The 23977-nt window shown below is 36.2% G+C and overlaps 1 protein-coding gene across 11 annotated transcripts in view; it reads right to left on the bottom strand.

Annotated features, from left to right (window-relative positions):
- KIAA1109 (KIAA1109 ortholog) overlaps positions 1-23977 on the bottom strand; it is a 129882-nt gene that overhangs the window by 91519 nt on the left and 14386 nt on the right. For all 11 annotated transcript variants that reach the window (XM_026081481.1, XM_026081479.1, XM_026081482.1 and 8 more), the window contains exons 4-16: positions 22330-22408; positions 21760-21824; positions 15838-16024; positions 14521-14602; positions 13736-13929; positions 9314-9393; positions 7988-8138; positions 5951-6107; positions 5095-5173; positions 4194-4285; positions 3179-3296; positions 1885-2040; positions 856-953 (exon numbers count right to left, since the gene is read on the bottom strand). In XM_026081481.1, coding sequence (XP_025937266.1) covers positions 856-953; positions 1885-2040; positions 3179-3296; positions 4194-4285; positions 5095-5173; positions 5951-6107; positions 7988-8138; positions 9314-9393; positions 13736-13929; positions 14521-14602; positions 15838-16024; positions 21760-21824; positions 22330-22408 — 1538 coding nt within the window. The remainder of the gene's footprint in view (positions 1-855; positions 954-1884; positions 2041-3178; positions 3297-4193; positions 4286-5094; positions 5174-5950; positions 6108-7987; positions 8139-9313; positions 9394-13735; positions 13930-14520; positions 14603-15837; positions 16025-21759; positions 21825-22329; positions 22409-23977) is intronic.

The following is a 23977-nucleotide window of genomic DNA, read 5'->3' as shown; positions in this document are numbered from 1 at the left end:
GAGGCATGGCTTTTAGTTATCCATGCTCTAATGCAGTTCAAGCCATAATGCAAAAGCTAAGTGACTGGCCCAAGACTACCCTACACTTTAACTAAATCACACTTTTTTTATATATAAAATATATATATTTATACATATGTATTTCAATAAACCATTGCTTTCTCTGCTATTAAATTATACAAAATTGCCAACATCAAATAGGTTTATATTTAGGGGTTTGTTTGGTGTTTTGTTGTTTCGTTGATTGGTGGGGGTTTTTTTGCTAGCCATACACTGCTTGTTTTAGAGAAGACAATCAAGAAGTGCAGTCCTTCAAAGAATGTTACGTTTGTTAAAAACACCCTACCACCATTACCTGTTTTACAGAACCTCTTAAAAATGCATAAGATGGCTTTCCAAAATGGTTTGAGGTACCCAACCCAGAATTTGATTTGTACCTTTGAATATGCATGGGAGTTTCATGCTGTCAGTAGATGGAAACAGACTAAGTGAAAAAATACATACACACACGGTAAATATATATATATATATAAAAATATATATATTGTATACATACGTATGTGTATGTATACATACCAATATATAAATATATATATACACACATTTTATATGTGTACATAGTATTTTATTTGTATATAAATATATATACATTGTATATTACATACATAATATAAATAATAAAATCAAAACAGCCTGTGATTGAATGCTTCATGAAAGCAAGGGAGAGCATTTAGCCCTGAGTTACTTAAAAAACAGTTATACAAACACGTAGTGAAAGAGTATTTTTCCTTGAGGAAAGAGTTTAGTTGACAGTTTCCTGACTGAAAAAGGAGAAAAGGCAGGGAAGCTACTTACCCTTAAAGAGAATCTAGTATTGCATGTGGTGGGAACAAAGTCAGTGAAAGGCAGAGAGAAAACAATGTTTAATGTTTCTCCACAAGCTGCCAGATAAACTGCAAGAGAAGAAGAAAAACAAACAAATCTGTCAAAATTTCTCCTTTTTTTGTTCTGAAGCAAGTCATCAAACATACAGGTAGAATTAAGGAAAAGGTATTCAAGAACTCATGACAAAGGAAATTGTCATTTTAACTACTGTGTATTTGGAGTACGTACTTCATTATTCTGAAATTATTCACTCCCCCCAGTCTGTCCTTTAGAGAAGGACATGGTACTTAGCAAAATTAAATTGTCAGCAGGCAGAAAAAACAACTGCAGCTAATACCTCATAACTTTATTGTTCAAAAACTGGCATGTGGAGCAAGAAAACACATGTTGAAAGTCCCTCAGGATTCTGATGAAATAGTGAGCCTTATTTTTAAGCACAAATTCATGATTTAACATGTTTTTTTAATCCACAATCTTCACATTGAAATGATTAGATTCTGGCACAGTGCACACTGAAATATGTAGGTGTCAAATCATACACAAGAAAGTTTTGGCATTCTGAAATGTACCTTTTAGTTATGTCTAGAGATAGTACTGTTATCTCCTATTCTGAAATGAACAGAAAGCAAACATTTCTAATAATATGAAGTTCAAATGGTATTTTTCCAACACTGCTCCAAAACAATCTAAGTGTAAGCTTATAGTTTACCGAAAAAAGTAAACACCTGATGGTTGCTGTGTGCAAACTATTATATAAAATCAAAGATTCAGAGAGAGTCCTTAAAAATGAATGCTAAAACATTGTCTAGAGCTACATTTCTCAGAAGAAGGTATACATTTGTACAAAATGAGTTAGGATTTACAGTGGTTTTTGGACAGTCTGTGTATACTACTAGTAGCAAAAATGGGTATTTATCACTGAAAGCATGTTTTTTGGTAAAAGTCTTACAAGTTTTCTCATTTGTGCATTATTTTTCCAAAGAAAAAAAATGACCTCACCATTTTCTTGTTGTTTGGTGGAACAGTCAATCCAATTGTGTTGATTCGCTGCCCAAATCATTTCAAATTGATGAAACATGACTTTGAAGTTCCACATATAAGGAACAAATGAAAAAATATCAGGTGCACTATCACTGGACCAGTCTTGGATCAAATCTAAAATCACATAAAGCAGTAAAAGACAAGTTAATAGCAATTAAGTAAGAGATTTATTTTAAATAAACCTAGCTTTTCATAAATTGTAAATATTAACCATTTGTTCCTTTACAGAAAGGGGAAACGAGGAAAACACTACACAGTAGCAGTTTCTCAGGCAGACATTCCACAGCTACTTGCTGTGACCCCATCTCCCATTTCTTCCTTGCTTTTTTAAGTTGGAATGTCACAGGTTTAATTGTTTTCTATGGGTTCGGTTGTGTTCAGGGGTAGCAAAGTTACCTAAACACAGGATTGCAAATTCTTTTCGTTGTTTTTCCACCCTTATACTCTGAAATGTGTAGATCAGTAATATTTTCCACCACCACATCTAATACAGCAACACAGCGTTGCTGTACGGGCTCGTAAATGAGCTCTGAGTAGACTGGTAGACTATGGTGCATGCTGCAGCACTATGCAGGTAATTGCTCCAGCCTCACAAGGAGGATAACTTTATTAGCAAAGCACTATGCCTGCCCTAATTAATCCTTCCTCCCAGCAGGGCTAATTAGCTCAGGCAGTGCCACACTGAGGTGGCTATACTCTTTCTATTACTGAAGCTGCAACACCCAGCAACAGATTGGTGATGCTATATCACACTGTACTGCATTGCATACATGTAATTCTTCCACACAGCCAAAGTCCAAAGGAGCAAATAATTTTCGGTCATCATTTGTCAGCCACACTGACACAACCTAAAGCCTAAATAGCTGAAAAATCAGTCAGCCAAAGAAGAGAGAAACATCAGAGAAATCAATATCTTAGGTCATAATTATTAAATAAATCAGTAGCTCTGGTAAAAATAAATTCATTTGAAATTTAAGATCATTTTTAACATAACTGCAGATCAAATTTGGTTTAGCTGTTAGAAAAACATTCAACGTCTCTACTGAAATACAAGAATATCATGTACTCATGCACTAATAGACAATAAAAAAGATTCAGAACTTCACCCCCAGGGACCATTTGTTATCCTAAATATGCGAAACCACAGTATCTGCCTTTTTATTAACAAAACTTTGCCTTTGCAAGATTTGAAAAGAAATCATAAAGAAAGAATATTTAATTTGATATTTAACTTTTTTAGTAAAGCAGTTACCTGTAAAAAAGCTTTTCTGAGCAAAGATAAAATGATAGGTTGCTTTATAAACCTCAAGTTCGCATTGCCATGTCTGTGGCATGTTCCATATCCGGGGATAACTGGCATTAATATGAAACTGTGAACAAGATATGAAAGCATCAGAATTACTTGAAAACATGACAATGCTTGACTCTGCAGCTCAGCAGTGTTCACACATGTACTCTGCTGAATAATTAAAACTGTTTTCCTGCTGGGATGAACAGAAGGCCACTCTAGTTCCTTAATAATTTAATCTCTCTCTCTGTCTTTCTGTGTCTGAAGGTCAAGTGTTAGTATATTCATCTATTTGGAAAGGTATATTATGAACTTCTGATATTGCTCAACAAACTTACCATCTGTTGCAGTAGCTACTCCAAGCAATTTATAATCCAAAGCTTTTTATTAAAAGCATCACTTTTTACAACATGCTACAGATGATCTCTCTTAGAATGCATCGTTTTCAAGCATTCAGAAGATGTACAAAAATTAGACATTAAAAAAGTCTCTCTCTACTAATGTCATTTAATAACTAGTGAAAAAAAATAATCTACAGCTGACGTATTGCAAATACTGGGACAAAAGAATCATGCAATGTTAAATTTGTCTTAAGTAGTTTAAGTACTTAGCAATATTTACACACACACACATTCTCTAGCACAGCTAGCAATTGTAATGATTCATTACTGTAAAGCCTATATGAGCAACACAGCTATACAGTAAATTAGACAAGATTTGTAAGCAACACTCAAATCTCCCACCACTTCCAACACACATAACTTTGTATATAAATTACGTAAGTCACTGGGAGTTATACGTGTGTAGTTACAGGTATACCTAAGTTCCTTACATATTAAGTTTCTGTGAAATACATTCAAAGATAATCTTCCGCACTGTGTAAGAATCTAAAGAACTATGATGCAGCCAAATAAATGCTTTTTATTAAAGTAAAAGTCATTTTGAGACTGAAGCTTTGTGCTTATTAATGCAAACTTACAGCTAGCATTTCTGCTTCTAAGAGAGTCCTGTACTGCATACTGCTGGTGGCATCAACATGTAAAAGCTGCCCTTTAATTGTAGGTGAGTAGCCTAGCAGACAAAACAAAACATTAACATAATTGTTCAGAACACGAGTTGCACACATATTTTAATAAAAATCACCAGTGATTTCAGCAGTCCACTAACAATCAAAAATATCAGGGTGGGAATTAGTACTGATAATTTTGTTCTCTATTATTTGTCAATGAAGAGATTAACATGTTCTGTCTGCATGTAGGAAGGATAACAAAATCTTCTTGCTGTGTCTGGAAAGACTCGGGCTCTGTAAATCTTGGCTTAAATTGCAGAATAAAACTCAAATATGCCAGAAAAAAAATCAAGAGAATAAGAACAATTTAACAAAGGGCTTCAATATCTGCCAACAAGATGAGTAAACGCAGGAATTATACTTCACCTTTACCTCAACATCACCTTGGGTTTTGGGTTGTTTTTTTATTTATTAAATACACTACTATCTCTGAATTTAGTTTCTATAATGCAATTCTCAGCACATTTCTAGAGTTAACCTGCTATGTTAATCCCACCAAGATATCTTACTGCTTTGAGCTGACAGAATATATGTAATCTGCTTCAGTACACACACAGCTAAATTATACTCTTTTTCATAAAGAGATTTAAATGTGCATTTCCAAACCCAAGTAAAATGTGGAAGCAACTGACTTAAATAGTAAGTGCTTTAATACCTTGTAGTGAAAGATATTGTTATTGTTTCTTTACAGAAGAATATACATCTTACAGTTGCAAAGGAAAAACACTGCAAGATATTCACAGCCATAAGAATTAAGATAAATGCTTAGGAAAAACATTAAGAAAGCAAATTAAGTTTAGCCTTAACTTACCATTTTCACCTACTGTCATGGGAATATTTATTTCCAAATACGACCCTGCACCAACATTTACATGTACAGCATTTGTTTCCTATATTGCAAAAGAGGAAAAAAAGAGTCCAAACATTATTTCTAGGCTCTCAACATCGAGTGTATTTTATGCCTCTGAGCGTTATCATTCACATCTAAATTCCTGTATCAAAGAACATGACAACTGAAGTATTTCTTGCCTTCCTTCAGAAAAATCACTAATGAACTATCTATGTGCCATGACGCTAAATAATACTTTTATCATTTTTAGGCTTAACAAATGCTGATTTAGGTCTACAAATAGAAACAGAGTAAGATACTATGATTCAAGATATTAAGAGAGCAGAAAAATATGCTGTCTTTGTAACATTATGTTACCCTTTCAGTCACAAAAAGGAAGAGCACAGGTGAAGAATGAAGTCACCCTGTGTTCTGTTAATAAGAGTAGGAACAGGGGAAAAATTCAAACCTCATACATACTCATCTCCCCCCCATAATATCAGAAGAAATTATTTCTTTATCATGGCAAGCTCCATTCTAATGGAAGATTGCACAGGAAATTTATCAGGTTACCTATTCCCAAGACTAAGAGATGACACAGCTTAAGATGTAGCTTAGAAGAAACTTTAAAATGTCAGCAAATATTAGTGCATTTCAGCCAGTATTTCTCTTTTAAGGGTTTACCCAGAATCCTGAAAGATTAAAACAGAGTCTCATAGTTTTTAAAACTACAGTCCTGTAACAAACCCCTGAGACAAATGAAGCCACACACAACCAAAAAGCCCAGTGTAATCACAGTAGGAACAAACTGTTTTCTGGACAAGATTTCATTATTTACCCTATTTTTGGTAAAAAGCAAATCAATAGTGGCATCTGCAATAATATTCATCCGCAGTTCAAAGGCGAGGATCTGTCTTGGTTTCCCAGGCTGTGCAATTTCTGAGACTTTCATAACTTGGTAGTCTGGTGGGAAGAAAAACTTCCACAAGCAATCCCTAGTGAAAGAAAAAAAGGAAACGCTTTTATTCATAGAAGGAAAAAAACTTATGTATTTATTGCTTAACGATTTATCAGTGAGCTGTCTTGCCAAGTCTTTAGAAACCAGCATATAGGCTAAGAAAGAACATTTGTTTAAATCTTCAGAGTTCTAAGATCTTCACTCTTCAACAGCAGGGCGCTTTCCAACTCATTACTGAAATCAGACTCCAAGTTCCAATGATAAGAAATGATTTTGGATAAGAGCCATAAATGGACAGTTTATAAGTGATTTAGCACAAAAATATTTTAATTCAGAAAGCAAGCAAACTATGTTTTTCTTTCTCTTCCTAATCATTGGTTTACAGTCTACTACAGAAACACAATAGGAAGCCAGCTGTCTATGCTTGGGTTCGTATATAAATAATTGATGTAAAGCCCAGAAATACACAAAATACAAACTGTTTAGGACTTCAGAATAAGAATGAAATGAGGTTTATGTTTCTGCAAACTCAGATCTCAATATGTAACCACTTGAAAGGGAACCCAGAGCGACAGAATACAGACAGCATAGCTTATGTAATTCTCAAAAGGGAGGACTTAGGTATTTGAGCAGTAGGAGTTTCCAAGCGCCCAGCATCTGACCACTGTAGCAGTTTAAAAGTTAAAAAAAACTGTCAAAATCATTATACAGACATTTGCTAACACCAGCCTGGGAAAATCAAAGATTTTATTACATGGAGTATTAAAGATTGGTATTTTTAGAAGCCCTTATATGAATTGAAAGTACAAAGTCCACAGAACTTCTACAGATCTGTGCTTCTAAAACATTCAGGCACTTTCCAAAATCCTATCTTCTATCCCTGGCACGGTGAGAGAGTGTTCCCATATATACACCTATGAACTCTATATACTCTGCACTGGCACCAAACTGTCTTTTATCTAGTCAGTTAAAATTATAAAAAGCATACCACCACAGAGCTAGCTTTCTTGGTAGTACTAAAATTATCATTCATGATTCACTGACTTCATGTTCCCAGCAAAGCACTGTTCTGGAAATTAGCATTTTCTTTTAAATACTATAAGACACTGTCAGATGTAATGATTACTCTTGGTTCACCATCTTCGCATTCCTAAGAGATGGTTAATCATAACAGTTTCACAGGAGGATAAATGGAGGCCAAGAGAAGTATCAATCTCTAATTAGTAAGGGAAAAACGGGAAAGCCCTGATTATGTCACTTTTACTTAATAGTCTTTACTCTGTAAATAATCCTACTGTCTCCAACAGAAATATTCAGTTAGCTCTCTGCAGTTAGCCCCTGTTGCTTTGGAAAAACAACAGCTGCTTTCTGGCCTAATACTTGTCACTAAAATACCTAAAAAATAAACATTTTGGAGACTGCATTAAGTGGTTGATTCTCCTCGCCAGTGGTAAATGATTCCTCCTCATTAGTTTCCTAGCCAGATTTGTATGTCTATAAATTTTCTGTTTAATATATAGTGTATTTCCATCCATGAACTCCGAAGAAGTCAGCTACTAAGAACAACAGTCGGAATGTAAACAATTAAAAGATTAAACCCTTAGGTACACGCATTTGGTAAATAATAAAACTACTCCATTCACTAAGAAATAGGAATTAAATGTATTTATTAAAAATGTATAATTTATAAATTAAGAACAAAAACTCACTGAGTGGTCCTAACTTTGGAAGGCCAACACAGTAAACAGCGATGAATTTACTAATCCTAAACTATCATGGCGGAACTCTTATTTTAGTCTCCCTGGTTTACCTCCTACAAATTAGAAGTCTGACCAAACACACCATGGAAATTTCAGAATGTTTTCTTAACAGTGAGAGATTAAAGATTAAAACTGAAGATGTAAATCACAATAATACCTCTGCCTATCAGCCCAAGGTCCATAGTTGAAATCTGTTCCTTTCCCACAAACAATGTCCAAACCCCAGCACGGCGGCAGATCCTGTAACTTGCTGTCTTCATTGTTTGCTTCTCCATCATTGCCTTCCTCTGTCTCCTCTGGAACAAGACCTATATTGCATAATATAATAAACAGATTATCAAAGGAAGCTGCTTCAAATTAGCATAAAAAATATTTACTAAGCACAACACAATGAAAGCATTTTGATGCCAGTTTTATTTGAGATCATGTAATACACAAATATCAAGCCACAATTCAATGTAAACTCTCCAAGGAAGGGCAAGAATATGGCCAAAAATCCTTGGGGTTTTCCAAAGTGCTGCTCACTCACGTCAGCAAAATGCTGACATACGCAGCAGAGTTTTACCCATTATGTCTGCTTTCTGCCAATACAAGCTCCCACGCATCCACGTTCAGCTCCAAGTCCTACTTACAGACCAAGTTTTGTAACAAATAAGATTAAATTAGCATAATCTCCACAAACAATGCAAGCAGATCAAAAAAAGACTTGGATTCAAAGTAAAAGATTTTGCAGACCAAAAAAAACCAACCAAACAAACAAAAAAACCCACCCCACTCCTGCAAGATAAAGTGGGAATATAATGCACTGAATTCAAAATGAAGAAAACAAGATAACAGACCCTGTGATGCTCAGAAATCCATACATCGCATACTTATTACTGGGTTTTTGGAAAGTGTATTAACTACTTTTTCCGCCAGAAGTACTTTCAGAAACCTACATAACTTAAGTGTATAGCCTAAAACATAACTTGTTTCAAGAATAAAAAGCCAAATACAAGATTAACTGCTTGCATGTTGCATATAGACTCACAGAAGACATTGCTGACAAAGTACCTACTCCTATATAAAACAATTCATCTATATAAACATGTATAGTTATATCATTTCACCCATGGAATTCTCCTGGACTCTAGATGACAAACCAGTCTAAAAAGCTTACAACCACCATTAAAAAAGAAAGTGGCTCAAAATTTCATGTCCACTAAATATGAAACACATCAGCTCTCTCCCTTCTGACTCAATGAAAACTGTTTTTCCCATTTGCAAAAAAAACAAAAGATGGATTTAGTAAGTAGTACTTAAGAATGTTCTTATTGACCCCAAACTACTATACTAACTCTTTCAGCCTAGAGATTCAAATGGACAAAGCCCCCCTTATTTTCCAGCATGAAAGTAAAAAAGAAATTGTCTAGCAAATCCAGACAACGAAATAAATGGCCCTCAAATCCCATAAAATATTATTTTTGTATTTAGCAGAAGATACCTGGTTCATCCATATAGTAATAGATATCAACATCATTGGACTGCATTACAACAAAACCTTCACCCATCAGCCTTGGTGGTCTGTAAAGAAAAAAAAGCGCAAAGAAAAAGATTAAGAAGAGATGCACTAAGATGAATCTCTATGAATTCAAGTGCTTTTAAATGGAATGTGTTAAGCATAACATAAGAGATTACATAGGTCAGGCTCACTTCTAGCTTACAAGTAGTGCATATTTAACCTTGGAATCATCAATAAAACTGCCAAGGCTAGGCTATGTCTACCCTGATTTGAAAGAAGAAAAGAATACACATATGTAGCTGCTCATTATACAGTTATTATTACTACATAAAATAACTTAAGGATTTAATTAAAATCAAACATTAAGGTACCGCATTCATCTTTGCACAAAGACATTTGTCACGTATTATAACCCATAATCAACTACCGAAGTTTTATTTTCAATGTTTCATTTCATGAAGAGTTCCTTTCTCCTTGTCCTACATCCCATCCTTTTACCTACTAATTGTTTCCTTACTAAAATAGCACTCTGAACCACAGGGACAAGCAGTCTTCAGTAATTAGACCATTAGAAAAAAAATTGCTGTTCTTTCTTAGTAACATACAAGGACCCAAATGGCAAAACCATTAGATGAAACACTTCTAACACTATGACATTAGTATACTACATTTCCTTTTTCACAGTATTGCCATATCTTAATTTACATAACAATGCATCTACATTATAGTTTCACAGCAAGGGGAAAAAGTAGACATTTTTCTCACTTTCCAGCCACTTCTATAAGCTTGCACTACTTAACAAAAAAAGAAGTTCCGATGACAAAAATACATGGTCCAAGACTGTAATCTGCTAAAGTATGTTGCCCATTTCACCACACCTCATTTCAAATACAGGCAACCTTTGAAAATATGGAAGACAGCAGATGCAGAGCTCACATACTACAGGAAGTTCTTCAAAAGCAACAGAGTAGGACATTTAAAATAAATTTTACATCGAGAGTAACGGCAGCAGTGAAAGATGAAATACTTTCTACTCACTCCTAATTTTCCAGCCATTTCATTTTTCTGTCTAAAATTGAAGTAACCTCCCCAGAAAGATGTAAATAAAGCAAGATCTGAAAAAAAATCTCTTCAGCAGTCCATGAATAGAAGTGGGAAGAAAAAAAATTAGATCTATAGAAATATTAGTTATGGGGAGACCTAAGTCTATTCTACCTGCACTCCACAGTAGTTGCACGTAAGCCAGCAATAGATGGAAAAGGACCCTGTTGCGTAGGCCAGCACGTGCACTAGCAGCTTCAGCCGCTCAAGCTGACCATACCATCAACTGGGACTTAAAGAAAGCCCTTCTGCTTTGCACTGCAACAGAAGAGAAGCTCGCAGCATAACCAGCTGCACATCCCAGCACCAGAGCAGTAGCTTCACTGACGCCTATGACCATTTGCTATTGCCTGCCTATACTCGCAGTGGGGCGCATTTTGGCAGGCAAAGTCTGCATCTTATTTAAGAAGCTCAGTATCTCACCATGAGGGTCAGCCAGCTACAGCATAGGGTGGCCTGCATACAAACGCAAATTTTACTCCCTTTTGTTCTACATAATATGCATTTTGTTCTATAAAGTATAGGATAATTATCCCTTTTTCATGAAGGGCACTCTCAGACTCTGGCACAGAGAGTCAGTAGTTCTTGAAACACTCTGCACATTTGCTTAGGACTACAGAAATACATTTGAGAAAACTATATTACTGTTTTAACAAAAATTACTGTAACTGCATAGCATGAATGCACAGGTCAGATTTAACAGTAGTTTACTTCTGCCTTCCTAACAGTGTTTACTCACACAGACTGAATGTTTTAGATCAGAGGTTAAAACAAAGTTATTTCAAAGATTATTTTGAGGTAAACCCTTCTTTAGCACAGACAATTACGCTTAAACAACTCCACAGTCAACAAATCTGTAATGGACACTGCAATGCAGCTGCAGGAAAAGAGGGAAATATTCACAGGAAAGCCTTAGTAGCTGACAGGAGGGGGCCAAGGCCTCCTGTCAAATGTCACTGCTGTGTCACCCTCTCTATCTTTGCAATACGCCACTTTCTGGAGAAAAGCTACGAGTTCTTACACTAGATAGAAATGAAGGGGCAGGGCAGGAAAACACAGGGTAGTTAGCTTCTTTCTCAATCTTTACCACGTCTGCATATTCAAGGAGTAATAAAACCCCTCTCTTCCTTGCTCTTGTTCTGATCTGTCTGAATTCATTACACTTGCGGGTTTTGCCTGTTCAGTGTGTTTTTTCCAATCCTCTTCTATATACAAAGAACATTCTCTTCTGTATTGTGTCTTGTCATTAGTTTCTTTGATTCTCTTTTTAAAAAGAAGAGGAAAAAAATATAGTAGTGACTGAAGCAGTTCGTTATTCTACTTTATTGAAGAAATCATAGGCCACAGCATACATAGTACAGCAGCCAAGAAAGCAGTTTTTTCTTTCCCAATACCTTTCCTTATGCCAGTCGCAGAATGGTCATAGGTTAGGTGATAACAGACAGGTGGCGAATCCAGGTGTGGAACTGATTAAGATTTAAGACCAATATATTTTTTCCCCTCAATAACAATGAATTGCATGATCATTGTTCACTGCACAGTCATGCAAAAAAGGAGACAGAACTGGTTCTTTTAGCCACACTCTCCGCTTAAAGCGTACATGAAACTATAGCAACAGAAAATAGGAGAGGAAGGTACCTAATGAGATCATCGAATCCATCCTTTCATCCTTCAGTGGGAACAGCTTTACCTCATACGAGTTAGATGCTAGAAACCCCTTCACAGGCCATTTATAAGGACAGGTTAGACAATCTCAGTAACCTTCATGAGCAGCATCAAAAAGTATTTCTTAATGTCTACCTTAAATTTCCACTTTGAGCCTGCTGATTTAGTCACAGGTCTCCAAACTTTTGTTCTGTTTCAATCTGCTTTTTTGGAATGAAGTGATGGAGGTGCCATCACTTTTGTAATAAGTATGACAACTGTCAAGGTTGCTTCTTGATACTTATATTTATTAGTCAGTCTGTTAAAAATTTCATCAACCATTTAGCTGTTTTTATACATGCATCACCTGCAGGAATTTCTGCAACTTGAGACACAGCTTAATTTTTTAACCTAAGAAGCACACGAGGGCAGGCTCTAAGGATTCCAGCGTCCCCGGTTTTCAGGGAACCGGGTTATTTGTTGCATCTGCACATGTCCTCTGCACACACGCTGTCCTTCAGGCATCAGGAAAACACTTCGCGGAAGTAGGAGAGAAAGCTAGTAGTTATGAGTATCTTAATCCTCTTTTGTTTTAATCTTGTTAGTTTGTTTTCAATATTAGTTGGAGAAACTTCCTTTGTCGTCAGGTTCAAAGAGTGAGATTCTATATATGCCAACAGAGTAATATCTAAAGTTGAAAACATATACATACATATTACGGATGACAGTATTTGGTTGATGCAAAGGCAAGGTACATACAAATGCAGTACAGTTTACTTCCAAATATAATAATTCATTCTCTGGATATTGTTGCTTAGGGAATACATGAATAGGTGTAATCATTTTACATGAATTCAAACACACAATTGTCTAAGGATAGTATACATTATTTACATATTTTGTTGAGCAAACAAAAAGACTGTAAAAGACTGAAATTTAGCAGCTTTGTCTGAAGGATCTGTTGAATATATAACACTGTAAGCACTGAAGAAAATACTTCAGAAGGACCCCAACCTCTCAGGCACACAGAAAATTCTGGCTATATGTTCATACCACATCAAGCCAGAATGTTAATATAGTACACACATCATAAATGTCTAGCTGGATAAAGCATATCATATCACTTTATGCAAACATCCTTTCTTTTATTTCACTTACTGTTACCACACAGTTTGTTAAAAGCTGAGTAACACTGGCTGGTCAAGGGATAGAATACATAAAAGTAAACAAATCAGTAATCTGTCTTCAAAAGACAACCTATTTCTACTACAGCAAGTATTGTGCAGCTTTGCCTTAATTTTTTAAAGACTACTTTCCAAACTATATGTAGATCTGCTCTACAGAAGTTAACACCTTAAGCCTTGTATTTATCCTTAAAAATTGTTCTCAAAGCCTATGTGCAGCTGTAGTACCTGAGTGAAGGAAAAGAAGAATTTAATGCAGGATATTAATCATAGAGCAGAACACACAGAAAAACTATTGTAAGATAGAGAAACAGGAGTTTTCTCCATAAATAAAGTATGTCCAAAGATTCAACATTTAAAACTTCTATAGGGGTAAAAATGCCAACTATCTAAACACAGTAAGAAAGAGTCACTGAAACACAATCAACATCCTTTTCTTGGTTTTCTTAAAGTATGAAGTTATAAAGCATCTTACTCATCGTTTTGAAGACCAACATATCTTGGACTTGGAACCAGCATGACTCTAACATTTTCCAGTTTTCCTTTCACAATGTGCATAAACTGATCAAGGTGACTCGAAGGTGGTTTTGTGGTATACGTCAAAAAAGCATCATCAAAGTTAATACAAAGTGTTTGTGGCTGATAATGATTCCCAAATGCCAAGCGACCCTAAATTAAAAAGAAAGCCCAGTTACTCCAATTATGCACTGCTTTGTTTATGTAATTTACCTATAATAATACAGATTAACCATCCATATGCAAGTAAAGACTGAACAAAAATGCTGGCCATAAGCTGTGCATAACTAAGATTTTTACCTTGCACATTCAAGCTCTCAATATTTTACCTCCTATGACCTCAGTAACAGTTTTTCTGGCTTTTGTGAGGCAACAGTAATTTATAAGGAATGTGTCCAAATATCTCTATTAAAAGGTGCAGAGAAGCAAAAGAATTTTTCTGTAACACCCAGTGCCAAGTTTAATTAGCTGATGATATTCTTGAAATCATTACAAGTCTAAGACAAAAGTATTTCCAAAAAAAGTGAATATTAGCATGTTTCCATGAGCACCAGTAGGATTTGTGACTGGGTCAGGGGAAGTAGCAGGGGAAGAAGAGGGGATAATTTTAGAACTTTTTCTTAAGGCATGAAGGAAAACAAAAAAAAACAAAAACAAAAAGAAGGCATAATTAAGTGAATTGGAAGCCTGACTTTTAAGAATATACTGCTAAAGGTATTCATTATCAGGGACTTTTTCACTTACCGTGCTCACATTGACTTTAATGACAGGAATAAGGGATCTCCACGAAGAAGAATGGTCTTGAGATTCTGTTTTTACTTTAACACTACGGGGGGGGGGGGGAAAAAAAAAAGTGTTTTTTTATTATTTTGCCTTTTCTACAGAAGAACTAGCCAGCCTTTCCTGCAACAGGACTTCAGCTCTTGGGGAATGTTCCTTCCCACAGGAGTCCCTCCTGTAAGGTACCTGCCAGCAGTCTACTGCAGAGTCCTTCAGAGCCTGAAAGAGCAGCAGGAGACAGATGCAGCTAAGCCCTTGGTGCTTGGGTACTGTGAGCTGACACAGTTAGAAAACAACTGTGCCTTGTTTAACGCAGAGCAATAATTAAATAAATCTTCCTGGGGGGAATCTTGGTCTGTTCTAAATATTTCCAAAACAGTCCTTTTAAGTCTTTGATGGGGTTTGTCACTTCCCAAATGCAGAAGTCCTGTGCTGCACCTGCCAGTAAGGGTGTAAGAGCACAACATGAAGAGATTGCCTCAGGGGCACAGCCCTTGCACAAAATCAAGGCTGCCACACCATGCTGCAGCAGCCCACTAAGTAATTCTGGCCTAGCCAAACATACTAGCCTAGGCAAAAGCAGTGAAAGAACTAAAGCCTCATTGGTTCTCCTCTACTCCTGCCAATACAGCAGTGTTTGATGTGATTCTGCCGAAGGAGAGGCTTATCACTGAATATCACTGAATATCTGACTCCACTATACATGAACCCTGTAAAGGAACTCTCTGTATCCCTGCACCATCTACAGTACTCAAGAAAAAGAAATAAAATTATTAAGGAAGAAGGGGGGTGGGGGGGTGGAAGCATCCATGCGCAAACACACACCCCAAAAAACAAACCTCAAGAAATCAGCCTGAGCTTAAAACTGGAAAACCAGTAAGTCCTCCCAAGACCATAGAGATCCTCACATTTATCTTGTCTATTCAATGTCTTGAGCAACTATTACTTCTACTGAGCAATTCCCCTACTATTCTGCAAGCATAATCTCTCTTGTCACATCCTCCCTTTCTAAAGATGTGCTTGAAATAGAGTTTTCAATCTGTCTCTCATCATTGAATAAGAATATGCACAGTTGTTGGTCCTTTGGGTTTTTTTTAATTATTATAGCAGGAAATTTGAGGGAAGGAGAAAAGATTCAGGCTGTCGGGCATGTCAGTGCAATTTCTCTCAGCTGTGCTCCAACCATTTGGCTTCCACAGCATATGTTAACAAAACATTACCCAATTAGCTCAGCACTTCTCAGAACAAAGCAACAAAGCACCAAAATGAATAATAATTTACCTTTCAAGATTGGTATGTGTTCTCTGCCTTCCATTTATTTCTGCTTTTTCATCTTCTTTCTTTGCTGGAATTATTGTGGGATCCAAGCCAAATAGTTCTTGAAGTTGTCCATAGAGTTCAGAACGGTTATACACATGAAATTCAAAGTCATTCACCATAATATACAGTCTTGTTTCTGCCTTTGGATCTAAACAAATAGTAGGAAAAGAAGGGTTTCAAATTAAACTTCACCAGTCCCTTACAATAATTATAATTTTTCAAATACACACGTTTTGCAAAAAGAACCTATAGGGTAGCAAACAGCTGCTGAAGCACATACTAAAAAGCAGGACCCCCCCCCCAACCACACACACAGTAATTACACTGTTCCAAGCAAATCAATAAAGCTTGGCAGACCAGTAGTATACAAAATATAAAACCTGACATATAAAAACATTTTTCACCCTTTGGTCACAATCCAAAAATAAATCCGAGCAGGAACTGTACAAAACGGTAAATGAGGATTAGTCTCATATATAAAAACAAAACACACTATTAATGTACAGTACAGAAACCTCAGTGGTAACATCTCTCTCTCCCAGATTTTAAATGTTAGCTATAATATTAACTTGGCTCTTCAATACAAAAACAAGTTTAACACTTGCTGATTACGTACAGAACCACAACATACCTTGACTTACTTTTGCCTTAGATAGTATGACCTAATTACATAGTTGATGTGAGAAAAAAGCTCACACAATTTCCCCCTAATTACCTAGTTAAGAAAGTGCCCATTACATATTTACTCAAGAGACCTGAGCTGCTCTAAAATATGATCTGGTCTTTCCAAGTCAAACATACTTTCAGAAGCTGAAGCAGCAATGTCTGTTACAGCAGTCCCCAACCTGTAACTCATGGGGAATGAGCTGAAGGCAACACTGCTCACAGACACAGGAAATGAAGTTAGCGCTAACACTGCTGCTGTCACAGTTAGGAGAAGAAATGCAGCAGCCCATAGCATATCTGCCCAAGAGACAAAGTTTGGAGACACCTGCTTTATCATCTGAATTTTCTTTGCTAAAGAAACTCGCCTGTCCCTTGAATTTACCTACCTACACAGCAAACTGTTCCTAGCAGATGCAACGCACCTTTTATCCCTCACACCTAAGTTACCAGCAATCTCCATAACATTGTTTTTTAAAAAAAAAAAAAAAGTGCTCTCTGGGGACTCATTATACATTGCAGCTTTCTTGAACAGAAGACAGAGAAAGGTTATTGGGCCAGTTCCAGTCCCTTCCTGGTTCTCACGAAAGTGCACTTCCTGTCAAATACATTCACTGGCAATGTTAACATGCATGAAGAAGGTAACAGGCAAAGGATGACACACACAAACACTGAAACTTACAATTGTCCACCCAGGAGATCTCAGAATAACCAAAAACATATATAAACATATTTTTTAATTCCCTGGAGGCAGGCATCTGACCTCATTAACTAAATGAAATTACATGCACTAATTCCTTTATTTAAAAGGGATTTAAAAAAAAAAACTATTTTTTTTCTTCCCAGTCATAAAAATAAGATTTGATCTCTTCTCCATACATCAATTTATCTGCCTGAAACATTTTTGAAAAAGCAAAGAAGTAAAGAGAAGAACACCTGAGTATCATAGAGTTAAGTAATACAAAGAAGCATGTATGTATGTCATATAAAAGAAACTGATACCAAAACATTGACGTTTTATCAGTATTTGCTGAAAATCAAGGTGCCTGAGGCAGCCAAGGTTATGATATTTGTCTTCCGCAGAGTTTAATCAAGACGTATTAATTCTTTATAAAACTCAGAATTATTCAAATGTTTATATCACACCCACCCAGATAATTCAATGTTAATACTCTCAATATAGCAGTTCATCAATAGTTTTATAAGATATAATCTCTGCAGTTTAAAATGAGATACGATCATTAAGTGTTCATATGAATTAGCAACCATTATTTCTTTCTGTAACTTAAAGTGAGCTAAGCCTGTGCACAGGGAAGCTGTAAGGATGATTTCATCATTGGATTTGAGAGCATTTTTGCTTCTTTGTTTCTGTAAGAGCTTAGTGAAGAAAGCCAAAAGATTTCTATGTGATCAGCTGTGACTTATCTAGTGAAAGCTAATGGGAACATGAAACAAGTCACTCCTGACAATATTTAAAAGGTAGAAGAGGTTCTCAAGAGTGTTTTCCCTCCCAAAAGGGCCTCTCAATTTGTGCTATAATCTTGCAATATGAAAATTGATAATTTTGCTCTAGTACCTGAGCCAAGGTGTCCAGGGTGTGCCCTATCGGCAATTTATTCCTCCAACTTTGTTCCTAAATCACTTTAATTTCTCAAGTACATACAAATTTATTCTCAAGTCCCAGAACAGCTTAACTTAACATTCAAGGGAGGAACATAATCCACATACTTGACATCATATATGGAGCTCTTCCAACATCAGTATGATAAACATCGGTATGACAATACAAATATAGTACAAACATACTGCAATGATGGCAAACGGATTGCACTTGTTAGGTCAAACTGAGGAACTCTTAAAAAACATAACAGCAAATGCAACTTTACTATAGGATATCAATAATAAATATCCAAACATTCTGCAGTTCAAATCTTCTCTTCTGCAAGTAACACAGATTTAACTCTTTAAGAGAAGCATGCTTAAATTACAGTGCAAGACAGCAACATTTACTTTGATTCCTGTTAGGCATGTGTTAATTTTGATATGTTCATGCCAATCCTCTCAAAAAAGTGAGCTATCTGATGACAAAATAGTTCTCTTAGCTTTAGAGCAAACATGGAATAAACAGAATGCAAAGCATTATTACTTTCCTTTTTCCTGACACAAAGGTTTAATAGTAATGCCTCCTCGCACCCCTCACTGTAATCTACCCTTTGATTATGAAGTTCAACAAGAAGAGGACACCATAAAGTACTTGCACAGCACAGACACCAGAAAGTAGTACGCCATTCACCGAGTATCATTTGACCTCTTTTTCCTAATAACCTTCATCCTTCTCCAACAGATCTGAGACCTTGTTTCTCTCTCGGGTTTTTGTTTCTTTGTGTAACCTCAGAAGACTTGCAAAGACAGTGGATCTTAGCAAGCTAGCAGTGACTGGTAAGCACTACCACATACTCCAGCTCATCAGGAAGAAAGTTGAGAAGCTATTTGAACAGAGAAGTTACCAGGGAAAACATCCCTGATAAAGTGTGCACAGATTCCACAGGCATGTGGAACAAAACTCAATTGTTCCTACTGAGAGGAGTAAGAAGTTGGAATCTGAAGTTAAATCAAGGTTGAATTTGTAATTCCCAGCGTTAAGAACAGTTTTATTTTGGAATAACTTACTGAACATGCAAGGTACTTAATATCACTCAATCTTTTAAAGAGATCACTTATCTCACTTCTGAGGAAAATTCTATAGCTTGTTTAAGTTGGATGACTATGGAAGCCCTTTCCAGTCCTAGAACCTGTGAATATATGAATGAATTTCTATTCATTCTCTTTCCCCAAGGCCAGTGGGGAGTTGGCCAGCCAACCTTCAGGACATTCCTTCAGGAGATAGGGACAAATACAAACTTCAAACACAGACTAAAGAAGATGGCTTTTAGGAAATTAAAAACGTCCCAGTGCTGAAGTTCAACCTCTTGCTTACAGTTCTAATAGCACTGAAAACTAGATTAACAAATAGAGCCTTCTAACAAATAGAGCCTTCTATCAAACCAGTTGATGTCAAGCACAGATGCTCACCTGGAATGACCTAAAAAGGAGTTCCCACAGTGAGGCCTCCAATTATTTCAGGATCCTCCACCAGCTTCCCCTTCTTACACAAAAACAATCCTCCTCTAATACTCTTAATATCTCACAGAAAAAAGAATCAGACCATAGTATTCTGCACTAACAGGGCTTTAAGTATATCACCACCATTAATGGCAAAATTCCCATTACTGTAGCATTATTGTTAGGGACACCCTGCCTTCAGCTGCAGAACAGAAATTAATAAACAAACAAACCCCACAACACCAAATCAGAAACTAACATTTATTTCTTATATCTAAGTCCTCAAAAGTGTGGTTTTTCAAGCAAAAATATTAAAAGATTTAAGGTTTGTGTTTTTGTAAGAATCCGGTGGGTTCTCATTTTTAATAGTATTAGAATGCCCAGATTCAGTCTACCCCTTTTCCTTTAGGGGCAGCTCGGCTGTATTTTGTTTTACCTTTTATTAGAGACCTGAAACAAAGCTATGTATCAGTAATGTCTAGCTACAGCAGGTTTTCCAGTCACTCTGTAGAACAGTTGCAAGAGAGTAATTCTTGAACAAAAGAGAGGAAGCTTCAAGATGAAATCTACTGTCGGACTTCGCAATTTGCCCAGGTACAGATATTCCGCACAGAGCACAAGGCAGAGCGTACTTACAATAGACTAAGAACCATTGAAGATTTTATTTTTCCTTTAAGGTCAAAAATGAAAGCACCTCTGCTAAACAATCAAATATTTAAAGTGAGCAGGTTATTTTTTCTAAGAAAAAAAGTAATATTTTAAGAGAGTATTTTCTTCAGACTGCTTTGTCAGACCTATACACTTCTGACCTCCACTATTACTTGGATTATTCACCCACAAATTAGGCTGTCTTAAATTCCAGCAGAAACAGCTAAAGGCTTGTAATACTGCCAAGCAAAAATACCACCACAGAAGACAGGCATAACTATTTCTATTGCACTAAGATCAATTCATTTTTCATTCTGTGAGCCACTAGAGAAATGTATTAAATAGCAAATGAAGAAAATTCTATGAAAACCTGTTGGACAATAACCTGTAACTAAAAGAAGGTAATAAACTTTACGACTAGGTTCCATTTTCTGAATGAGTCTTCTTATGGTAAAGAAAACTTGAATAATGTCTTATCACCTTAGAAGGCTCATTAAAATGAAACGAGCAACTTTTTCTAACTTACTTCAATATTTTTGCAAGGCGTCTCAAATACCTGCATAGCATAGGTATGCAGCAGTCTACCACGGCAGAGTTTGTGCTGACAAAGCAGCAGCTGTACAAGCCTTCTGACAAGTTTAAACAGTTTCATGTCATCAGAGACCACTTCGGGAGGGGGAAACCCCTTCAAAGTTTATGGACCTCCCTCATTAGTGCCCTCCTCCCTAGTCTCAGCTACAGACAGTGGCCATGATTTCTGGCTGTGGTCTGCCATGACCCCTTGGTATTAATAATAGAATTATGATGCTTCAAAAGCCGAAAGAGGCAGGACTTGAGTCACTAAAAGACTAGATTCTAATCCTATAAGTGTCTAAGTACATATAACAGTCTGTTTATGTTATCTCACAATGTTTTTGCAGATATAATTAATCTCTCTTATCAGGTGATGGGCCTCCTATTCCAGCCATAGATAAGAAAAAAACAAAGGCGTTTTTCCACACTTCCCCACTTCTCTGACCACAGGTGTCACCAAGACACAGGGTCATCAAACACTAAAGAATATTCCTTACTGTAACACCATTGCTAAAATACTGACAACACAATAGTTAATCCTGAAAGCTACAACAGTTTCCAGAATATTTCTTAAGTCTCTAATAATTTGTCCCAGTTTAAAACTTCAGTACAGAATCAATTATGTTTGGATTACAGTTAATGATGGCTACTGTTATGGTTAATGGTGTTTGTCTCAAGAAGGGCCCTGATAATTAATTCTGTAGGTATTGCACTGTGTTGTACTAGTCCACTAATATACATAGAGCAGTTAAAAAAAACAACACCTTCAGTTTGCTCAGTGTACTTCAGGTACGCAATAACAGATCAATTACTTACATACAATTGTGCAAAGGAAACATTTTCTGTAGATTATCTGCAATCTTAATTTAAGCTTTTAAAACTTCTTGAGAAGCCTACCATGCTGTTTCTGCTTGGGGTTGTACATCTTCCACCAGCGAAATATGATAAATCCATCTTGGATTCTAAATTGAATAAATTAGATAAAACAGAAGTTAAAAGATTAATAGTCCACATTCCTATGTGCAGCTGCATGGCATACTGCCTTAGACACCGCAAAGATCTGCAGTTTTAGTACTGTATAAGCAGTATTAAAGCACATCAAAATATTAATGCCTCATAGTGCAATATTATACTAGTTACTGCATTAACTGAACCTGTATACAGCCCCATATCCATCCTCTTCTCAAGGCTTTCCAACTTCAATGGTAAGAGTCAAAATTGCAAAATATTTGTTAGTCTGTAGTTCATGTAACAAACTATTCTCCATTTCATTAAATACATGCAAACCAGTCGGCCAAAATAGATCTTCAAAACTTAAGAATGGGAGTATGAAGGAGTGAAAGGTGTTAATATAAAATAATTCTCCTTCAAATTCTAAAATGTTTTATTTTACAAACATTAAGGGCAACTAGAATCTTACCCAATATTGAAAGTTTCAACTGATTATGCTCAATAGCAAATCTGTACCTGATAGACATGTCTTCTGTGATGTAATAGATTTCGCGAACCATGACTTTTCCAGACAGCACGGAGAACGAGAAGGAACCTATGGCAAAAGAAAGTGTTTAGAGGTCATTAGCCTAAAGTTTATTTTCTGGATGTAGAATATAGTATTCAATAATCCTGAAATGGTTTTGCTGGATATCTTGATTTTTCCCTTTGAAAACACTGACTTTCAGAGGAAAAGAGAAGTCAGAGATTCAGAACATGCAAGACCAATAGGAAAAAAAAAAAAAAAAAAAAAAAGTACACAACTCTAAAAGGTACCAGGTTTGGCATCATCCAAGAATACAACCAGAGAGACTAGTCACTCAAAAATTCAGGTGCCTTGTCAAGTCTGTGAGAAGACTTTGGAAAGCTATTTTGAACATTTATAAAGTCAAGCTATTGAATGTGTAGAGAGTAATCAGAAAAATAAAGATTCCCAACTAATGAATTTTTCAAATTTTTAAATGGCTATCAAATCAGCAGTCCAATTATTTTGACAAGCTGTGTTTACAGCAGGAAGGAATCAATATGTATGAGAAGACCAGCATGTAATGCAATAACCCGTATTTTCCCTAATGCTTTTCACTTCCCTCACAAAAAAATTAAGTAAAACATGATTTGTTAAAGCACAATCAACATTAATCGATTGAAGCCAAACTGTAAACCATGGGATTTAAATAATGTTATGTTTTTCTTACTAGTTAAGTTTATAAGGAACACCATATATTTGGCCAGCTATCTCCAGCTATGTTTACTTAATAGCAATTTCACAGACAAAAATTTTAATAAAAGCCTACAGATCAAGTGTAGGAGCCAGTAAGTATTTCAGCTATATTACTGTTCAAAAAAAGCTGGATTTGAAGATAGTTTGGATTACAGTTCTTAAATTTTGAAGGCATAAGTAAATTAATGGAGCTCTCTCTTTTGTGTGTGTGTGGGGGGGAGTGCTTAAGTTTCTACTGCACTTATGAGTAATAGTTGCAAAAGTTCAAAACTTAAAAAAAGTCATTCTGGGAAGCAGAGAGATGAAGGCATGAAAGAATAAGTGACAGAAAACTAAAAGTACAATCAGAGCAAGGTTGTGGGATATAGCCCTCTGTGACTCAGCATCAGATATTTTTGTAATGTGGGCGAGTGCCCAAATGATTTGTACTGACCTGTTTTATTCAAAAATGCTTTAAAATTAAAAAAAAAAAAAAAAGAGTTAATGGATTTTGATGCAAGTGTTCTACTCAGTATAAATTCTACATATTACAGTCCCAGTAAGGATTACCATGATTAGCTGTTCTGACAGCTTATTTGGAAAGCAAGGACACTGCCATAGCAAGGAATCAAGGCTTGAGACGGCACTGTGCTCCTTTGAGCCCAGACCAGCAGTCGCTACCCACGCTTCTGATCGAGTACAGCCAGCTCCACAGGTGTGGGGGAGTGGGAAGCCGCGCGCCCCAACACCAAATTACTGCGCAGGTTCGAAAGCGGCTCAGGCAGATCCCATTGGGAGCTCAGGTCAGACTTCCCTTTTAAAAGACTGATCATTATTATAGGAGGGCTTTGAAAAAGAGATAAAGGAAAACACACACATTGTATATACATAATGTATACAGACTAAACAGGAAAAAAACGTACA

The sequence above is a fragment of the Apteryx rowi genome, unplaced genomic scaffold (assembly GCF_003343035.1).
Source record: "Apteryx rowi isolate R43461 unplaced genomic scaffold, aptRow1 scaffold_55, whole genome shotgun sequence".
NCBI classification, from domain to species: domain Eukaryota; kingdom Metazoa; phylum Chordata; class Aves; order Apterygiformes; family Apterygidae; genus Apteryx; species Apteryx rowi.
This window is presented reverse-complemented; position numbering and strand designations above follow the sequence as displayed.